Consider the following 21,778-nt stretch of genomic DNA (forward strand, 5'->3'; position numbering starts at 1 on the left):
TGCGTGTACTAAATAAAGCTTAAAATTTTCATTCAAGTTTAACTTTTAAAATGTGAATTTAATTTGTTCCATTATTGGGAGATGAATCATAAACGGGTTTCATTCTTCGCTTCTTTCTGGTATGCTTGCTATTAACAACGACGTTCATTTTCCCTTTCCCTCTGCAACTAATGGCTGATTCTATTTTGGCACGACCCAGTCTCATCCACTCCTTCCTCTTGGAGGGAACTCAATTGCGTTCCGAAGATGGAAGCTTGGAACTTGGTTTCTTCACTCGCTGATCTCAACGAACTGAAGCAGTGAAATCCGGTACACAAGTCTTTCTTAAGTTGCTTCAGTTTATAGCATTTCAGTATCCATTTGATGTTTGAGTCTCTGGTTCCAGACTAAGTTTTCAAGTTTAAACCCCTTTCATTCCAATTCTAATTGATATTAGCCTACCTGCAATTTTTGGTTCAATTGTTGGCCGACAAAAACTTAATCAGGTGGAACAGAGCAACGATTTTTTTTTTTTTTTCCTTTTAAACAAGTGCTATCTATCATGTGGAAAAGTAGCTATTGGAATTGACTTACAAAAATAAGAATAGGCATTTCACAAATTTTGACTTGTGGCATTTACGAAACGAGACCTTGTGTTTCTTGCGACCTCTTGGTCTTCAACCGAACAAAAAACAAGATGGTGGTAGAAATGATTTCAAAACGGTAATTTCCTTTACATTTGGACAGACCAAAAACAATTTCATGGTAGAAGTCATTCTGCTGAATATCATCCCAAAAGGAGGGAAAAAAAGAGGAAAGAAAGATCTGAACCTTCTGTTCTCTGACCCTACTGCATGGATCTGAGGGATCTCAGTACACATGCAAGGATCTGATAGTTTGTTGACAGAAAGCATTACATTGAATTTGAAGCTTGAGTCTGGAATTTTTTTATATGATGCCACAATCTTATTCAGACGTTTGGAAAAGTCATTATCTTATTCTTGCGTTGAAAATTAATTTCTCTTACGTGAAGGAAAGAGAACAATTTTTCTAACCTCAAAAGCGCAATTCAACCTGTAAACTTCTGGCGGGCTGCCCTTTGAACATGTGCCTCATCAGGATCAAGGGTATATTTATTTATTCTATTGTAGACCAATTCATTACATCCATGGCTATCCTTCCTTATTGGCTTGTTCTTCCCAATCTGCTTTTACTCTTCTCCAGATTTTCTTTTGCAACTGACACCCTCACCCAGTTCGAGGCTCTTCCTGACGGCCAGACCTTGGTTTCTCAAAATGAAATCTTTGAATTGGGTTTCTTCAGCCCTGGAAATTCGATTGACCGCTATGTTGGAATCTGGTACCACAAGATCCCAGGTAGAACTGTTGTCTGGGTTGCCAACCGTGGCAGACCCATCAAAAACAACTTTGGCCTGTTAAGCATAAACACAGAGGGACATCTTGTACTTCTCAACAATGATGAGACTGTGGTTTGGTTGGGCAAATTCCAGCACAAAGGCTTCGAATCCAATTTTGCAGCTTTTAGGCTCTGGAAACTTGGTTCTAAGAGATGGGAAAGATCAAACGCCCCAGAACTACTTGTGGCAAAGCTTTGACTACCCTTCTGATACAATGTTGCCAGGAATGAAGATTGGATGGGACCTGAGAACTTGTCGTAATCGACGTTATACGGCATGGAAGAATTGGGATGACCCTTCCTTGGAGACCTTACAGCTGAACTTGTACTACACAATTATCCTGAAGAACTATTCTGGCAGGGCTCAACAGAGTATATAAGGAGTGGCCCCTGGAATGGTGTTCGGTTCAGTGGCGCCTCTTATGTGACGAGCAATCCACTCTATGAAGCAAAGTTTGTATGGAATAAAGATGAGGTGTATTCAGCTTATAACATGAAAAATGAGTCAGTGATTACAAGATTTGTCTTGAACCAGACATTATACTCACTACTGGACATGATATGGATTGAAGAAGATCAAAGGTGGACTACTTTCAGTTATGCACCAATTGATAACTGCGATAGATATAGTCGATGTGGCCCAAATGGAAACTGTGTTGAGGGCGAGGCACCAATTTGCCAGTGCTTGACAGGATTCTTGCCAAAATCACCTGAGAAATGGAGTGCCATGGATTGGTCTGAAGGATGTGTCCGCAATGAATCATGGAGTTGCAAGGACAAAAACAGGGATTATTTTGTCAAATTTAGTCGGCTCAAATTGCCAGATACTACATACTCTTGGGTTAATGCAAGTATGACACTTGTGGAATGCAAAGCCAAATGCTGGGAAAATTGTTCTTGTAATGCTTATGCTAATTTAGATGTCAGGGGAGGAGGAAGTGGTTGTGCTATGTGGTTCGGTGATTTAATTGACATAAGGCAGATTCCCTTTGATGACCAAGATTTATATATTCGTGTTGCTTTTCCAGGAACAGGTGTGGCCTTTTAGTGATCATTTTTCAATCATCTTTTGGTCCTTTCAGCAACCTTAATTTTTGTCTATTAACTCTTGGTTCATTTTCTTGTGAAGCTGAACGTGATGAAGCTAATGGAGGTAAGACAAAGGTGATTGCTATAACAGTGGCCACTGTGTTGGCTGTTGTGATGCTTTTCGCTTTGTTTTACATTTGCAGGCACAGAAGGAACTCTATAGGTAAGCATACCCAATGCAACTGCCTTTACAGCGGGCCCCCGACCCCGGGGGGTGGGGGAGGGGTTTCCATCTTAAGATGTTTATTGAAGGATAATTGAAGTTGATGCCTTTGGGTTCCCTAAGGAACAGAACGATTTCACTTCTTCCTTTTTCTAGACTTCGTTTCTTTCTTTTTCTTTTTTTCTTTTAATGTTTTTTACACCTATTGTACCAAAGTATAGTATGAAAACCTTGCTAACAGTAAACAACAAAAAAGGCTCCTAACTCCGAAGGAAATATGGAGCTACATATAAATGACATTGCCGATGTAGGTAATGCTACTTATGGTGTTAATATTATATATATATGTATATAAACATTTTATTTAATTTACGGAAGTGAACTAAGAAGACCTTGTTAGCAGCAAACAAGGAAGAAGGATCTGATGGAAATGTGGAGCTAAAAACCTTGACAGCAGCAAACGATGAAGAAGGCTATGAAGGAAATTTGGAGCAACGTGTTTATGATCTTGCTATAATAACGAACGCGACCAATAACTTCTCATCAGAAAACAAACTGGGGCAAGGTGGTTTTGGTGTTGTATACAGAGTAAGTATGCAGTGAACTTGTTAGGGAGAGTAAAAGATTACAATTACTCATCTGATTTATGAACTTACGAGCGGACAATCACTTTTATGATGTAAAAATTGTAGGGTCTACTCGCCAATGGACAAGAAATTGCGGTGAAACGACTTTCACAAAGTTCTTACCAAGGGCTGCAAGAATTTAAGAATGAAGTCAAATTGTGTGCCAAACTTCAACACCGTAATCTTGTTAAGGTTCTTGGTTGTTGCATTCAAGGAGAGGAGAAAATGCTCATATATGAATACATGCCCAACAAGAGCCTGGATTCATTTATTTTTGGTTTGTATGGCTAAAAAACTATCAATTTGCAGACTTGCATCCTTTTCTTTTATTTCTTTCCTGGACAATGATAAGTATCATTAAATTGAAATTTTTTAGGTTCTAAAAGAAAACTTTGTGATTGGTCCAAGCGCTTTCACATTATTCATGGAATTGCTCGGGGACTTATGTATCTTCATCAAGATTCTAGATTAAAAATCGTCCATAGAGACCTTAAGGCAAGTAATATATTATTGGATACTAAATTGAATCCAAAAATCTCAGATTTTGGTTTGGCAAGAATATTTGGAGGAGATCAAATTGAAGATAACACAAGGCGCATAGTTGGTACATAGTGAGTAGACTTTCTGTGTTTTGATTTTGTATATATAAGCATTACTGAATATGATATTAACTATTTTATAACTTGAAATAGTGGTTATATGGCTCCTGAATATGCAATTCATGGACTCTTCTCCGTCAAATCTGATGTGTTCAGTTTTGGGGTGTTACTGTTAGAAATAGTGAGTGGCATGAAGAACAGGGGGCCCTTCTTGTCAAGCCAAAGTGTTAATCTTATTGGACATGTTAGTAACCAGGAGCCTAACTTTTCTCTTGTCATCATTGAATTTGGCAACTGATTCAATATTTTGAATTGTTGTAGGCATGGAGGTTGTGGAAGGAGGGAATCCCACTAAAATTTGTTGATGAACATCTGGGGAAGTCTTGTGTTGAATCAGAAGTAGTGCGATGCATCCACATCAGTCTTCTTTGTTTGCAATGCCACGTTGATGATAGGCCAGATATGACATCTGTGGTTATAATGTTGAGTAGTGAGAGCATCTTGTCTGAGCCTAAAGAACCTGGTTTTCTTTTAGAACATATACCAATTAGGAAAGAATCTCCTAATAACCATACAACTCCTTCAAATAATGAAGTATCCATTACCTTGTTAGAGGCTAGGTAAATTGACTTGTTATTTTGGATCACTAATGAGAGTACTCTTAAGGATAAGACTGTCTGTTTGCAATAGTGCAAGTAAATGTTGATTCTAAACACCTCCCTTCTTTGGGCATTGTGCTTCAGTTTAAATAAAATTGCACCATACAATAAGAGAATGCATTAGGCATGAAAATTACACGAACTTGTTCTGAATTAAGCTTCAGGAAAAGTTGGTATCGATTTCCAATAAACAATAGTTAGCTCGCAAATTCTAACTCGTAGCATCCCCGAAATGAACACTTTTCTTTTTCTTTCAATCTTTTTAATGTTTTGAATTATCTGGGTTGGAATTGAATAACAAATAAGATCTGCAGGAGAGATGATTAAGCTCATGTCTTGAAAATTTTTTATCAGTTTTATTTGTTTATAATAAAACTAATTTCCCTTAAATTAGGACAAGAAGAAAATATACTTTGAAGAGAGATGAAGATTTTGTCTAATATCTTGTTTTTAAAGAAAAGAAGAGGAAAAGGTCGAAATCTGGCTTCTCTTGATCGTATTATAAAAACTTTGGTCAATCTTTCAGTTTGTAATTGGCAAACAAAGATACAGTAAACTTGAACTTTGTGTTTTGAATTCCAAACACGTCATCCCAATCTTATTAATGCATTAAAAAGTCTAGGAGCGTGTTCGATTTTCATTGGGCAGACCAATTCATCAAGGCAATCGTGGAAAATTATAAAATATCTTAGTTACTTTATTAACCCTGACATATTTTTCATATTTTCATTTTTGTCCTTCGTTCACTTGCCATCTAATAGTTTTTTAATATATATTAACAAATTATCATAAATAATGTGATTTTTTTTGTTGTAAATTTAACAAAAATGTTGAATTTTCTAAAATAAAATAAATATTAATCACAATATAACTATTTAATTTTTTTTCTACGAAAAGAGAGGGATAAACAATATAAGAACTAGTTAAAAATTTAATTTGATCATAAATATAAGAATCTAGTTCAATTTGTCTATAATATTTATTTTTTTAAAGTAGTCTCTATTGTTATTATACATGTTAAAACGTTTTTATTTTAATATATATATATGATTGACAAAGATATTTTAAGAAAGATAATACTAATATATTATAAATAATCAAATTAACTAATTTTTTTAATATTTATGAATTAGTTATCTAATTTTTATATTAAGAAATATTTTAACCCCTCCCATGCTCTTTTCTTGCTCCGCATTATTTTCTTGTCGCCAGATTGTTTTGTCAACCCGATTATATATATTTTTTTAAAAAACGTAGGTGGGAAATGGTAGTTGTCTTCTCGTATATGTTTGGTGAACAATTGACTTCACTAATGGAGGATTTGAATTGCAGTCTCTTAATCAGGTCAAAAAATAAAAATAAAAAAAGAATTGTGGTCTCTTAACGTAGCCGGTAGTTAATGAGGTGATGACTAAAGTTGATATTTGATAGCGATTGTTATTTTCTATTTATAATATATAGTTCATTTTAAAAACTGACCATCAAGAACATGAGATTATTCAAATTAAAACATAAAAGCAGGTGATAATATAAAAAATATTTTTTAAATAAGATCATTAGTTTACTTAAGAAGGAACATAATTACCGCTGGCAAAAAAAATAAGAAAATATAATTAATATTGCTAATAATAACAAATATTTTTCTCAGAAAATCACTATAAAATCTCATTGAATAAATGTAACATTGTTATGAAAATGAAAAAGTTATAGAGCAAAAAGATAATAACAAAATAAGAATTCTTGTTTTACTATTCTCGTTCTACTCTCTAATTTTTTTATTTTCATTACATGTTATTAGCATGAATTTATTCTGAAGATTTCAAGTCTAAACTCGTTATAAATTAATATATCCTTATAGTATATAATAATGCTCTCTGACTTTTTCATTTTCATAACAAACATCAAATTTATTTTCTTTTAGGTCAGAACTTATTATTGCCTGTTTGTTTACCTGTGAATTTTTTTTTTATAATTATGTTCTTTTGTCATAATAATTCTCCCCTTTTCTTTTGCCGTTACATGGTCCCAAAAAAATATGCCGGTAACGAAATCTTATTACAACTTCAAAAATAAGAGCCTATCAAAATTTTTATGCTATGTTCCGCTTCGCTGTTTAATACAAGTAACTTATAACACATTCTCGAAGATTAAGCAATACATTAAATTAACAAAAAATTTCAATTTTACCTTTATTAAAGTTATCTTTCTATATTTTGCCATTGAAACCTTGAAACCCTTGCAACTTCAACAATAAGAGAGTGTTTTATTGATGATTAATTCATGATCATTTGACCCCGTCAAAATTTGTATACTGTGTGTCTATATATATATATATATATATATATATATTAATAGATTGTCAATTAGTTTTTTTTAAAGAAATAATAACTATATCATTTTTTTATTTTAGTATAATACTACCTCCGGTTTTTATTATAAAAGCTAGTTGACTAATTTAAGTAAATTAAGAAAGTTTGTTAAGTTAGTTATTTGCAATAAATAGGCACTGCCTTTTCTAAAATATCATTGCTAATCATGTGTATCAGTTAGAACTACCATTTGATAAAACTTCTAATGTGCAACTACTATAAGGATTACATTGAAAAAAATGGATAAATATAAAAGATAAAGTAAATTAGGGTCTTACTTAGGACCAAATTAAAAGTCAAACTAGCTCTTATATTAAGAATTAGAAAAAGAATTTTAATACAAAAAACGATAATTTCATTGACGTAAAGAGAAGCAGAGAACAACTTGATTGTAGAAATCAATTATGTTGAATCCATTAGTAAAAAACAATAAAAATTTAGAATGAAAGGCCTGATCCTTCCTTTCCCTGACCCTGCTACAAGGATTTAATTGATATCAGTACACATGCAAGGATTGAATCTCGAATTCTGAATATGGTGTCACCATCTTCTTCATATATACTTTTGGAAAAGTCACGTCTTATTCTTGTTTTGAAATGTAAGCCCTCTGCTGTGAAGGGAAGAATGCTGTCAAGTCAACCTGCTTGCTTTCGGCGGGCTGCCCTTTCAACTTGTGCCAGATCAGGATCACGGGTATATATATTTTTCTTGTTGTAGGCCAATTTATTAAGTCAATGGCTATCCTTCCTTATTTGCTTCTTCTTCCAAATCTGCTTTTGTTCTTCTCCAGATTTTCATTTGCAACTGATACCCTCTCCCAGTTCGAGTCTCTTCCTGACAGCCAAACCTTGGTTTCTGAAAATGAAATCTTTGAATTGGGTTTCTTCAGCCCTGGTAGTTCCACCGACCGCTATGTTAGAGTCTGGTACCACAAAATCCCAGGTAGAACTATTTTTTGGGTTGCCAATCGCAGTAGACCCATCAAAAACAACTTTGGCATGTTGAGAATAAACACAAAGGGACGTCTTGTGCTTCTTGGCCAAAACGAGACAGTTGTTTGGTCAGGAAATTCCACCACAAAGGCCTGGAGTCCAATTGTGCAGCTTTTAGGCTCTGGAAATTTGGTTCTAAAAGATGGGAAAGATCAAAGGCCCCACAACTACTTGTGGCAAAGCTTCGACTATCCTTATGATACAATTTTGCTAGGAATGAAGACGGGATGGGACCTGAGAACTGGTCTTAATCGACGTCATACAGCATGGAAGAATTGGGATGACCGTTCCTTTGGAGACCTTACAGAAGAACTTGTACTACACAATTATCTTGATTTAGTGATCTGGCAGGGCCCAAGAGAGTATACAAGGAGCGGCCCCTGGAATGGTGTCTGGTTCAGTGGCATATCTTATTTGACGAGTAATCCATTTCATGAAGGAAAGTTTTTCCGGAATAAAGATGAGGCGTACTCAGTTTATAATGTGAAAAATGAGTCACTGATTACAAGATTCGTCTTGAACTAGACATTATACTCAGTACTGGACATGATATGGATTGAAGAAGATCAAAGGTGGCTTACTTTCAGCTATGTACCAATTGATAACTGCGATAGATTTGGTCGTTGTGGCCCAAATGGCAACTGTGTTGAAGGTGAGACACCAATATGCCAGTGCTTGACAGGATTCTTGCCAAAATCACTCAAAAATTGGAATGCAATGGACTGGTCTCAAGGATGCATCCGCAATAAATCATGGAGTTGCAAGGACAAAAACAGGGATTATTTTGTCAAATTTAGTGGGCTCAAATTCCCAGATACTACATATTCTTGGGTTAATGCAAGCATGACACTTGAGGAATGCAAAGCCAAATGCTGGGAAAATTGTTCTTGTATTGCTTATGCTAATTTAGATGTCAGGCATGGAGGAAGTGGTTGTGCTATGTGGTTCGGTGATTTAATTGATACAAGGCAAATTCCCTTTGATGACTAAGATTTATATATTCGCCTTGCTTCTCCAGAAACAGGTGTGGCCTTTTAGCGATCACTTTTCAATAATCTCTTGGCTCCTTTAGCGATCTCAACATTTTGTCTATTAACTCCTATTTCGTTTTGTTGTGAAGCTGAACAGGATGAAGCTAATGGAAATAAAACAATGGTGATTACTATACTAGTGACCACTGTATTGGCTACTGTGATGCTTTTCACTTTGTTTTATATTTACAAGCGCAGAAGAAACTCTATAGGTAAGCATTCCCAATGCTACGAATAGTTTTTTTTTTTTTTCAATTTATGTGTTACATTTAATTTACAAAGTGAACAAAGAAAACCTTGCTAGCAGCAAACAACGAAGAAGGATCTGACGGAAATATGGAGCTAAAAACCTTGATAGCAACAAGCAATGAAGAAGGTCATGAAGGAAATATGGAGCAACGTATCTATGATCTTGCTATAATAGTTAATGCTACCAATAACTTCTCATTAGAAAACAAGCTTGGCCAAGGTGGTTTTGGTCCTGTATACAAGGTACATATGTTGTTAGCTTGTTACTCTTGCTGATTTATGATGTTACATATTGAGAATCATTTATATGATGTAAAAATGGTAGGGTCTACTCGCGGATGGACAAGAAATTGCGGTAAAATGGTTTTGACAAAGGTCTTACCAAGGGCTGCAAGAATTTAAGAATGAAGTCAAATTGTGTGCCAAACTTCAGCACCGTAATCTTGTTAAGGTTCTTGGTTGTTGCATTCAAGAAGAAGAGAAAATACTCATATATGAACACATGCCCAACAAGAGCTTAGATTCATTTATTTTTTGTTTGTATGGCTAACGAGCTATCAATTTGAAAACTTACATCCTTTTCTTTTATTTCTTTCTTGGACAATAATAAGTGTTATTTAATTGAAAATTTATAGGTTCTGAAAGAAAATTTCTTGATTGGTCCAAGCGCTTTCACATTATTCATGGAATTGCTCGGGAACTTATGTATCTTCATCAAGATTCTAGATTAAAAATTGTCCATAGAGACCTCAAAGCAAACAATATATTATTAGATAGTGAATTAAATCCAAAAATATCATATTTTGGTTTGGCAAGAATATTTGGAGGAGATCAAATTGAAGATAAGACAAGACAAATAGTTAGTACATAGTAAGTGTGCTTTATGATATTTTTATTTTGAATATATCTACCTTATTGAATATGATATTAACTTCTTTATGTTATATAATAGTGGTCACATAGCCTCTGAATATGTAATTCGTGGGCAATTCTCCGTCAAATCCGATATGTTCAGTTTTGACGTATTATTGTTAGAAACAGTGAGTGGCATGAAAAACAGGGAGCCCGTTTTGCCAAGCCAAAGCATTAATCTTATCGGACATGTTAGTACCAAGGAGCCTAACTTCTCTATTTTCTTTATTGAAATTGGTAACTAATTCACTGTTTTGAATTGCTGTAGGCATGGAGGTTGTGGAAGGAGGGAATCCCACTAGACTTTGCCGATGAATGTTTAGGGAAGTCTTGCGTTAAATTAGAAGTATTGTGATGCATCCACGTCGGTCTTCTTTGTTTGCAATACCATGCTGATGATAGGCCAAACATGACATCTGTGGTTATAATGTTGAGTAGTGAGGATGTCTTGCCGGAGCCCAAAGAACCTGGTTTTCTCTTAGAACACATTCCAATTAGAGAAGAATCTCCTAACAATCATACAGCTCTTTCAAATAATGAAGTATCTATCACTTTGTTAGAAGCCGGGTGAAGTCAATTTTGCTTACTGATTTCAGGCCACTAATGGGCATAGTTTTAAAAGATAAGATTGTCTATTTGCAATAATGCCAAATGATGTTGATTCTAAACTGCTCTCTTATTTTGGGGATTATGCTTGGGTTTAAATAAAAACAATTTCTTTTTCAATTGTGTTTCACCCAATCAAAAAAAAATTGCAACAGACATATTTAACCCAACATATTTTTAATATTTTCATTTTTGTCCTTCACGGCATAGTTCACTTGTATTCTCAGTTGTTCTCTAGCTGCGTCGATGACGTCTACTCAAATGCAATAATCTAATACCTTTCTAATATATATATATATATATATAATAAATAATACTATGTGATTTTTAAGTAAGTTTAATGAAAATGTTGAATTTTCTAAAATAAAATAAGGATTAATCACAATATAACAATTTTATTTTTTCCTATGAAAAGAGAGGGAATAAACGTATAAAATGATAAAGGATATAATATTTTCATTTTGGGGTGAGGACGAGATCGCACCATTCAAGTCCTTTTCTTATGGGTATGGAGAAATTTACAATCAATAAGATTTTCCTGATCATGAAAAGGAAGAATGTGAAAAATTTTTCATTGTCTAAACTAAATATGATAGTATTAAAATCCCTCCCATTTATTTCTCGTCCCTACCCTACTCTGCATTATTTTCTTGTCGCTTAATTATTTTGTCAACCATTTGGCCAAAAAAAAAAATTATTTTGTCAACCATACTAAAAGGAAAAAAAAGGCGAAGGCGGAAAATGGTCGTTGACTAGTTTGTCTTCTCGTGTATGTTGGGTGAACGGAGGATTTGAATTGCAATCTCCCAACGTAGTTAATGGCACGATGACCAAAGTTTATATATTTGATAGCAACTTTTTTTTTTTAATATTTTTTCCATCTTTAATATAGGACATAATTAGATAGTTAATATTTGTCTTTAATATGAGACTTATTTTATATAATTATCAATTTTTTTAAATTAAATCTATTGATATTCCCTTATAGAGAAGAACAAAAATTAAAAAGATATTTAGGTATTTTAGAAAAAACATATCATATTAGCTAATTTAATTAACATTTTTAATATACTCAAATTAATTAATTAGATCTTATATTAAATACCGAAATAATCTAATATATATATATAACTCATTTTAAAAACTGACCATGAACAACACATGCGTGGACTGAAGACTATTCAAATTAAACCATAAGGCACATGAAAATATAAAAGTATTATTTTTTTTAATAAGACCATTTACTTAGGAAGAGTTCGGAAAACCACAAAAACACTTAAAAAAATGCTTTTAAGCAAGTGAAGATAAAATTCCTCTTACATATTTAAATTCTTTTTAAAAGCATTATAAAATCCTAATAAATAAATATAATATGGAATTACTATTGTCTTCTATATTAGAATTTATTATTATGTGTTTGTTTGCCTATGAATTTTTTTTATCATTACATTCTTTTCTCGTAATAATTTCCCTCTTTTTTTTTGTTGTTGCTACATAGTCCCAAAATCTTTATTGAATTTGCCATTGAAACTTGAAAGTTTGAAACCCTTACAACTTCAACAATAAAAGAGTATTTTATTGATGATTAATTCATGATCATTTGAGCCTGTCAAAACTTTTATACTATGTATATGGATATTAATAAATTGATATAAGTTTTTCCTTAATAAATATTCAATTAGTTTTTTTATTTTGATATAAAATTTTAATATCAACATTAAAAACACACATTTGATTACAATCAACTCCAATCTAAGTATATAATAAATTTCAAATAGTATTTTGACATGTGAATGATCAGTTCAATTTTAAAAATGCTAATTAAAGAAACTTTTAACCTAATTACTTTTTGGCGTACAAAAGAAGAGAGAAGAACATGAAGGCAAAACCAAAACTAACCCAACCTCTCCAAAAATCTAATTTATTCTTTTGTACAAAAATTTTAAGTAGAGTTTTGGTTCAATCCAAGCCGAAAGTGGCTTATTACCTCACTAGAGTGGCTTATGAAGCCAATGCGAAGTTGGCCATTGTTTGGGAGCCTCCGGCATTTTGTTTAGAGATCAATTTCAGCTCGACTTAAGTTGTTTTCTTCAGGAGGTCCTGTTCAGTGATTTGATATTGTATCGTTTGTTTTATTTTCATGCATAATGCTTGCTTCTGTATTAAAAAAAATAATTTATTTGTGTGCACTAAATAAAGCTTAGTGACTTGCTGCTAGTCATACGTGTGGTTTGGAACCTTTTGACGAAAAGTAAGATTTTATATTTTCATTCAAGTTTAACTTTTGAAGTGTGAATTTGCCTCTTTCGTGTCATGGATCGATCAGATTTGTTCCATTATTGGGAGATAAATCATAAACGGGTTTCATTCTTCGTTTCTTCCTGGTATGCTTGCTATTAACAACGACGTTCATTTTCCCTTTTCCTCTGCAACTAATGGCTGATTCTATTACGGCACGACCCAGTCTCATCCACTCCTTCCTCTTGAAGGGAACTCAATTGGGTTCCGAAGATGGAAGCTCGGAACTTGGTTTCTTCACTCGCTGATTTCAACGAGCTGAAGCAGCGAAATCTGGTACATAAGTCTTTCTTAGGTTTCTTCAGTTTATACCATTTCAGTATCCATTTGATGTTTGAGTCTCATTCTGATTCCAGACTAAGCTTTCAAGTTTAAACCCCTTTCATTCCAATTCCACTTGATATTAGCCTACCTGCGATTTTTGGTTCAATTTTTGGCCGACAAAAACTTGATCAGATGGAACAGAGCAACGATTTTTTTTTCCTTTTAAATAGGTGCTATCTTATCTATATGAAGGTAGGAAGCAGCCTGATTTTTGGAAAAGTAGTTGTTGGAATTGACTTACAAAAATAAAAATAGGCATTTCGCAAATTTTGACTTGTGGCATTTACGAAACGAAACCTTTTGTGTTTCTTGCGACCTTTTATTATTCAACCGAACAACAATTTGATGGTAGAAGTCAATTATGGTGAATATCGTCCCAAAAGGGGGGGAAAAAAAGGAAAGAAAGATCTGAACCTTCCGTTCCCTGACCCTACTACATGGATCTGAGGGATCTCAGTACACATGCAAGGATCTGATAGTTTGTTGACCGAAAGGCATTACATTGAATTTGAAGTTTGAGTCTGGAGTTTTTTTTATATGATGCCGCAATCTTATTCATACATCTGGAAAAGTCATTATCTTATTCTTGCGTTGAAAATTAATTTCTCTTGTGTGAAGGAAAGAGAACAATTTTTCTGACTTCAAAAGCGCCAAGTCAACCTGTATACTTCTGGCGGGCTGCCCCTTGAACATGTGCCTCATCAGGATCAGGGGTATACTTATTTATTCTAGTGTAGACCAATTCATTACATCCATGGCTATCCTTCCTTATTGGCTTGTTCTTCCCAATCTGCTTTTGTTCTTCTCCAGATTTTCTTTTGCAACTGATACCCTCACCCAGTTCGAGTCTCTTCCTGACGGCCAGACCTTGGTTTCTGAAAATGAAATCTTCGAATTGGGTTTCTTCAGCCCTGGAAGTTCCACCGACCGCTATGTTGGAATCTGGTACCACGAGATCCCAGGTACAACTGTTGTCTGGGTTGCCAACCGTGGCAGACCCATCAAAAACAACTCTGGCATGTTGAGCATAAACACAGAGGGACGTCTTGTGCTGCTCGGCCAGAATGAGACAGTTGTTTGGTCAGCAAATTCCACCACAAAGGCCTGGAGTCCAATTTTGCAGCTTTTAGGCTCTGGAAACTTGGTTCTAAGAGATGGGAAAGATCAAAAGCCCCAAACCTACTTGTGGCAAAGCTTCGACTATCCTTCTGATACAATCTTGCCAGGAATGAAGTTTGGATGGGACCTGAGAACTGGTCTTAATCGACGTTTTACAGCATGGAAGAATTGGGATGACCCTTCTTTTGGAGACTTTACAGCAGAGCTTGTACTACACAACTATCCTGATTTAGTAAACCGGCAGGGCCCAACAGAGTATATGAGGAGTGGCCCCTGGAATGGTGTCCGGTTCAGTGGCATCTCCTATGCGACAAGCAATCCGCTTTATGAAGCAACGTTTGTCTGGAACAAAGATGAGGTTTATTCAATGCATACTCTCAAAAATAAGTCATTGATCACAAGATTTGTCTACAACCAAACATTATACTCACTACTGGACGTAATATGGAGTGAAGATGATCAGAGGTGGATTACATTTAGTTTTGCGCCAATTGATAATTGCGACAGATATAATCGTTGCGGCCCAAATGGAAACTGCGTCCTGGGTGAGACACCAATATGCCAGTGCTTGACAGGATTCTTGCCAAAATCACCCAAAAATTGGAATGCAATGGACTGGTCTCAAGGATGCATCCGCAATGAATCATGGAGTTGCAAGGAAAAAAACAGGGATTATTTTGTCAAATTTAGTGGGCTCAAATTCCCAGATACTACATATTCTTGGGTTAATGCAAGTATGACGCTTGAGGAATGCAAAGCCAAATGCTGGGAAAATTGTTCTTGTAATGCTTATGCTAATTTAGATATCAGGGGAGGAGGTAGCGGTTGTGCTATGTGGTTCGGTGATTTAATTGATATAAGGCAGATTCCCTTTGATGACCAAAATTTGTATATTCGCCTTGCTTCTCCAGAAACAGGTATAATTTTTTAATCATCTTTCGATTTCTTTAGCAACCTCAACTTTTTGTCTATTAACTCTTTCGTTTTCTTGCGAAGCTGAACAGGATGAGGCTAATGGAAATAAGACAAAGGTGATTGCTGTAACAGTGCCCACTATATTGGCTGTGGTGATGCTTTTCACTTTGTTATACATTTACAAGCGCAGAAGAAACTCTAAAGGTAAACATTCCCAAAAGCCTAGACTCCCCCCCACCCCCCCCCCAAAAAAAAGGCAAAAAACCCAAACCCAATGTTCTAACAATAGCTGGGGTTGTCTGGTTTATAATCTGACATGATTGAGTTTGATGCCATTATGTTTCCCAAAGAACAGAACGATTTCCTTTACTTATTCTTTTTAAGATTTCTATCATTTAGCGTATCAAATTGAACTATGAAAACCGTGTTAACATTAAACAACGAAAAATTCTCTTATGGAAACATGGAGCCACCTTCAATTGACATTGCCGAAATAGTTAATGCTACTATTTTTTTTTTTTTTGGGGGGTATTTATGTATTCCATTTAATTTACAACAGAAACATTATTAGCAGCAACCAAGGAAGAAGGCTCTGACAGAAACATGGAGCTAAAAAACTTGCTAGCAGTAGACAAAGAAGAAGGCCGTGAAGGAAATATGGAGCAACGTATCTATGACCTTGCATTAATAGCTAATGCTACCAATAACTTCTCATCGGACAACAAGCTTGGCCAAGGTGGTTTTGGTCCTGTATACAGGGTAAGGATGCTATTAACTTGTTACTAAAGATTGCAATGGCTCTTGTGATATTTGATGTTATGTATTGACAGTCAGTTTTACGATATAAAAATGGTAGGGTATACTTGCGGACGGACAAGAAATTGCAGTGAAACGGCTTTCACGAAGTTCTTGCCAAGGGCTGTGTGAGTTTAAGAACGAAGTTAAATTGTGTGCCAAACTCCAGCACCGTAATCTTGTCAAGGTTCTTGGTTGTTGCATTCAAGGAGAGGAGATAATGCTCATATATGAATACATGCCCAACAAGAGCTTAGATTCATTTATTTTTGGTTTGTATCGCTGTCAATTAGCAGGCTTTCATTCTTTTCTTTTATTTCTCCTCGGATAATGATAAGTACCAATACATTAAAAACTTGTAGGTTCTGAAACTAAGCTTCTTGATTGGTCCAAGCGCTTTCACATTGTCCGTGGAATTGCTCGAGGCCTTATGTATCTTCATCAAGATTCTAGACTAAGAATCATCCATAGAGACCTTAAAGCAAGTAATATATTATTAGATAGTGAATTAAATCCAAAAATCTCAGATTTCGGTCTAGCAAGAATATTTGGAGGGGATCAAATTGAAGATAACACCAAACAAATTGTTGGTACATAGTGAGTATGCTTTCTTATATTTTTGATTTTGTATATATGCACATTACTAAATATGATATTAACTACTTTATAACTTGTAACAGTGGTTATATGGCTCCTGAATATGCAATTCATGGACTCTTCTCAATCAAATCTGATGTATTCAGCTTCGGGGTGTTATTGTTAGAAATAGTGAGTGGCATGAAAAACAGGGGGCCCTTCTTACCAAGTCAAAGCGTTAATCTTATTGGACATGTTAGTAACAAGGAGCCTAACTTTTCTTTGATCATTACTGAAATTGGTAACTGATTTAATGCTTTGAATTGTTGTAGGCATGGAGGTTGTGGAATGAGGGAATCCCACTAAAATTCGCTGATGGACGTTTGGGGAAGTCTTGTGTTGAATCAGAAGTCGTGCGATGCATCCACATCGGTCTTCTTTGTTTGCAGTACCATGCTGATGATAGGCCAGACATGCCATCTGTAGTTATAATGTTGAGTAGTGAGGGTGTCTTGCCTAAGCCTAAAGAACCTGGTTTCCTTTTAGAAAACATTGCAGTTAAGGGAGAATCTTCTAACAATCATACCACTCCGTCAAGTAATGAAACATCTATCACCTTGTTAGAAGCCAGGTAGACTCAATTTTTACTTCTTGATTTTGGAGCACTAATGAGTATACTCTTAAGGATAGGACTAGCTATTTGCCTAAATGCAAGAGGATGTTCATTCTAAGCGACTCTCTTGATTCGATATTGTGCTTGTAGTTTAAATAAAAGCAATTTTCTCTTTCATTGTGTTTTCCCCTTGTTAAGAAACAAATTGGCCCTGACAAATCAAAGGATAATATGTTAGGCCTGAAAATTGCACGAACTTGTACTGCATTTGTGAACCAGGACTGTCATTAACATCAGCCGTGGGAAAAGTTGGTATTGACTTTCCAATATTAAAAAGTTGATTTTGGCATCCCTAAAATGGACCTTTTTTTTTCTTTCTCTTTCGATCTTTTATTGTCTGAATTATCTAGTTTGGAACTGAATAACAAACAAACTTGTGACAGAAATGATTTAACTCATGTCTTATGATTATGTCTTGAACAATTTTTTCAGTTTTATTCATTTATAATAAAGCTAATTGCCTTACATTAGGACAGGCAGAAAATATACTTCGGTGACGGATTAAAATTTGTCTAATATCTTCTCTTATTGCCCAAACCCAGACATGAAAAAGGCTTCTTTTTTTTTTTAATTTAAAAAAAAAGAATTGAGAAAGGTGGAAAATGTTAGTTGTCTTCCGGGGTACGTTAGGTGAGATGTTGCCTTCACTAACGTGGGATTTGTAAGTGCAGTCTCCCAGCGTGTAGGTAACGATATGATGACTAACGTTGATATTTGATAGCGATTTTTTTATTTTGCCAACAGTAGCGATTATATATATATATATATATATACTCTTTTGGTCTTTAATATAAGACCTATTTAACTAATTTAATTAGATTAAGAAAGTTAGGTAATTTAATTAATTATAAGAAATGTGACACGTTTTTTTTAAAAATATCATAATTATCTTTCTTAATACTCTTCTTTCTGTTCTATTTGATTATGGTTGAAGGAGTATCCATAGAGGTAATTTAGAGAAAATTGATAAATATGATACTTCTCCGGTCCTTAATATAGGACCCAATTGGTGAGTTGGTTCTGATCCTAAATATAAGACCCATTTCTCATATTTATCAATTTTCTCTAAATTACCCTTATAGATACTCCCTCAATCATAATCAAGTGTAGAAGAGGGAGGGGGTATTAAGAAAGATGATTATGGTGTTTTAGAAAAAACATGTCACATTTTTTATAATTAACTAACTTACCTAACTTCCTTAATCTAATCAAATTAGTTAAATGGATCTTATATTAAGGACCGGAGGAGTAAATAGATATTATATTTAGGATCAAAACCAACTCAACAATTAGGTCCTATATTAATGACCAGAGGAGTATATATATGCTCATTTTAAAAGCTGTCCACGAAGAAATGCATGGAGTGTTATCTTAAAAAAAAAAAACAGAGAGAATACGTGGAGACTATTCAACTTAAAAGATAAGGCTAAGGCGGGTAATAATAAAATAAGGATTATTTTTTAATTATACCATTAGTTTACTTAATAAGGGAATATAATAAAATATCTGGGTAAGAAAATCTTATTGAATTTGCCATTGAAAGTGAGACCCATACAACTTCAACAAGAAGAGAGTATTTTAATGAATTCATGATCATTTGAGCCTGTTAAAATTTTTATATTATATATATAAATAAATTGTCAATGTATCTGAGAGTAATAAAACTACAAAAGTATCAAAGCTCAGTATTGAAATAATTAAAGATAAGTCTTCAAAATATTATAAGCATAGACACGGCAAAAATTAATTCAAAAAAAAAAAAAGTCCAACCAACAACTTAGGTCGTTATTTAACATATTCCAAAATTAAAAGTCCTTACTATAGCGTAATTAACATTCCTACAAGATATTTGATTCTCATTTGTCCAAACACGTCGTTTTTGTTAACTGCATTTATTTCTTTCTTATATCATTTTTATCTTACTTTTTATTTATTTTCAATTTGTGAGATTCGCTATTTCATAAGATTAATTAAATCAATGAATGGCTTATGTAAGTTTGAAATTTTGCTTATTTAATTTCATATAAAGAAAAGTCTCTCGTAGTTAAATTAAAAATTAAGCTGTCAACAATACCGAAGAATAATGAACAACGTAAGATAGTTGGAATGCTATTTTCCTTATCATCTTGGCCACATGTTTTAGTCAACCTTTGCGTAGGTTTCTTTTTTGCTCCTAAATACACTTCGTCCTTGCCTCATTGATAAAACACTTCTAATATATTCCATTGAAAGTAAGAAAAATCTTAAATCTGCTTAATTTTATCTTAAAATTTAATAATATTCCAACTTAATCTCTTTTTAATATATTTTTTTATATTTTAATGACCTCTTTTCATAAATAATCAATAAAAGGTATAATTGTGCATTCATGTGAAAATTTTAATACTATAATTTATAAATTGTAAATACAAAAAAGAATACCCTCTCTATAAAAGACCATATTCCATATTTTTTGAAGTAGTCATCACTCTTCCTTGCGACATTCAACGGTCCAAGTCAATCAACGTGCTTTGTTCAACCTTTCTTGCGCTTACTTCCTCAACATAGATGATTTCTATACGTATGTGTACATATATATAAATATATATATATATATATATATATATATATATATAGGTAACTTGGCCACGCTTTGAACAAATCAATGGCCATCCTTCTTTGTGCGCATGTTTATAGTTATACCATTGTGGTTCTATTGTTGTCTTCGTTATTAGCCACTGCTGTTGATATTATTACACAATCTCAGCCACTGGTTGACGGTGGAACAACCACCTTGGTGTCTGAAAATGGAAAGTTCGAGCTAGGTTTTTTCAGCCCAGGTAGTTCCACAAACCGATACATCGGAATCTGGTTCAAGAACATCCCAACTAGAAGGATTGTCTGGGTTGCCAACCGTGAAAAACCAGTCAAAGGTAATTCAGGGAAGCTGAGCATTAACACAGAAGGAAACCTTGTGCTTCTAAGCCAGAACGAGACTGTTGTTTGGTTAGCAAATTCAACCAAAAAAGCTTCAAGTCCAATCGTACAACTTCTAGACTCTGGAAATTTGGTTCTGAAGGATGAACAAGACCAGATCAGTCCACAAAACTACTTGTGGCAGAGTTTTGATTATCCTTCTGATACTCTTTTGCCAGGAATCAAGTTTGGATGGGACCTTAGAACTGGTCTTAATCGACATTTAACGGCATGGAAAAGTTGGGATGATCCTTCTCCAGGAGACTTCAGAAGTGAACTCATGCTTCACAATTTACCAGAAATAGTCTTATGGGAAGGCTCCACAGAATATCACAGAAGTGGCCCATGGAATGGTCTTGATTTTAGTGGCACTCCTACAACGATGGAAGAATTAGTTCATAATAACTTAACATTGGTTTCCAATGAAGACGAGGTTTATTTCATATACACTCCCGACAATGAGTCAGAGGTTTCTATAAGAGTTTTAAACCAAACAAAGCACGCTTTGCAGAGGCTTGTGTGGATTGAAGATGGAAAAACATGGAAATCTTTTGGTGATCTACCAAGAGATAATTGTGAACTATATAATCTTTGTGGTGCATATGGAAATGCATCATCGTTGATACAGCTATATGCCAGTGCTTGAAGGGATTCAAGCCAAAATCACCCAAAAACTGGGAATGTTTGATTGGACAGGAGGGTGTGTTCACAGTGAACTATGGAGCTGTAAGGTGAAAGGTAAAGACAGTTTCCTTAAATTTAGTGGCCTGAAATTACCAGATATTACAAAATCTTGGGTCAATACAAGTATGACACTTGAGGAGTGCAAAGCCAAATGTTGGGAAAATTGTTCTTGTACTGCTTATGCTAAGTCGGATATCAGAAGAGGAGGTAGTGGTTGTGTCATGTGGTTTGGTAATCTTACTGATATGAACACAATGTCAAATGATGTGGATCAGATTTGTATATTCGAATTGCTTCTGCAGAACTAGGTATTTATCCTTTCATTGATTATCTATTCTTCTCTGTTTTTTTTTTTTTTTTGGGGTGTTTAGTTATCTCAATTTGCTGTACATTCACTATATATTTGTTCATTTCTATGTGAAGCTAACCATGAAGGTAATAATGAATACAAGATAAAGATAATTGTGATCTCAGTTACCGTTTCTGGAGTTCTTGTGATGCTTCTCACATTCTATATTTATAGGAGCAAAAGAAAACCTAAAGGTAAGCAACATTTTCTTAAGATCAATTGCCTTTTCTTTTTGTTTTCTTTCTTTCTTTCTTTCTTTCTTTTTTGATAACACTTTTGTTTTTTCTTTCTCTCTTTAAAGAATGTAAAAGGTCAAGTTTGGAATTCAACCAGATTAGGCAAAGTGAAATCATGTTTTGAAAAAGAAAAATATGTTATATTTGTGCCGTTTAATTTTCTG

The 21,778-nt window shown here is 34.3% G+C and overlaps 2 protein-coding genes across 5 annotated transcripts; both read left to right on the forward strand.

The window, feature by feature from the left end:
• Window positions 1-669: 669 nt before the first annotated feature.
• LOC114762335 (G-type lectin S-receptor-like serine/threonine-protein kinase At4g27290) lies at window positions 670-17,550 on the forward strand. Of its 4 annotated transcripts, none has more exons than XM_028951797.1 (8): window positions 670-702; window positions 13,931-15,348; window positions 15,428-15,550; window positions 15,918-16,105; window positions 16,203-16,413; window positions 16,504-16,738; window positions 16,822-16,972; window positions 17,050-17,550. In XM_028951797.1, exons 1-8 carry the CDS (start codon window positions 677-679, stop codon window positions 17,350-17,352), a joined length of 2,655 nt encoding a protein of 884 aa, XP_028807630.1. In that variant the 5' UTR covers window positions 670-676; the 3' UTR covers window positions 17,353-17,550. The 4 variants fall into 4 exon arrangements, with proteins under 4 accessions (XP_028807630.1, XP_028807632.1, XP_028807631.1 ...); XM_028951799.1 differs by having other exon boundaries at window positions 16,822-16,909; XM_028951798.1 differs by having other exon boundaries at window positions 15,921-16,105.
• Window positions 17,551-20,034: 2,484 nt separating this feature from the next.
• On the forward strand, window positions 20,035-20,991 carry LOC114762333 (G-type lectin S-receptor-like serine/threonine-protein kinase At4g27290). Its single transcript, XM_028951796.1, has one exon. It carries the CDS (start codon window positions 20,035-20,037, stop codon window positions 20,989-20,991), a length of 957 nt encoding a protein of 318 aa, XP_028807629.1.
• Window positions 20,992-21,778: the final 787 nt, after the last annotated feature.

Source organism: Neltuma alba, unplaced genomic scaffold (genome assembly GCF_004799145.2).
Source record: "Neltuma alba isolate B1F8T4 unplaced genomic scaffold, ASM479914v2 tig00011211_pilon, whole genome shotgun sequence".
Taxonomy (NCBI): Eukaryota; Viridiplantae; Streptophyta; class Magnoliopsida; order Fabales; family Fabaceae; genus Neltuma; species Neltuma alba.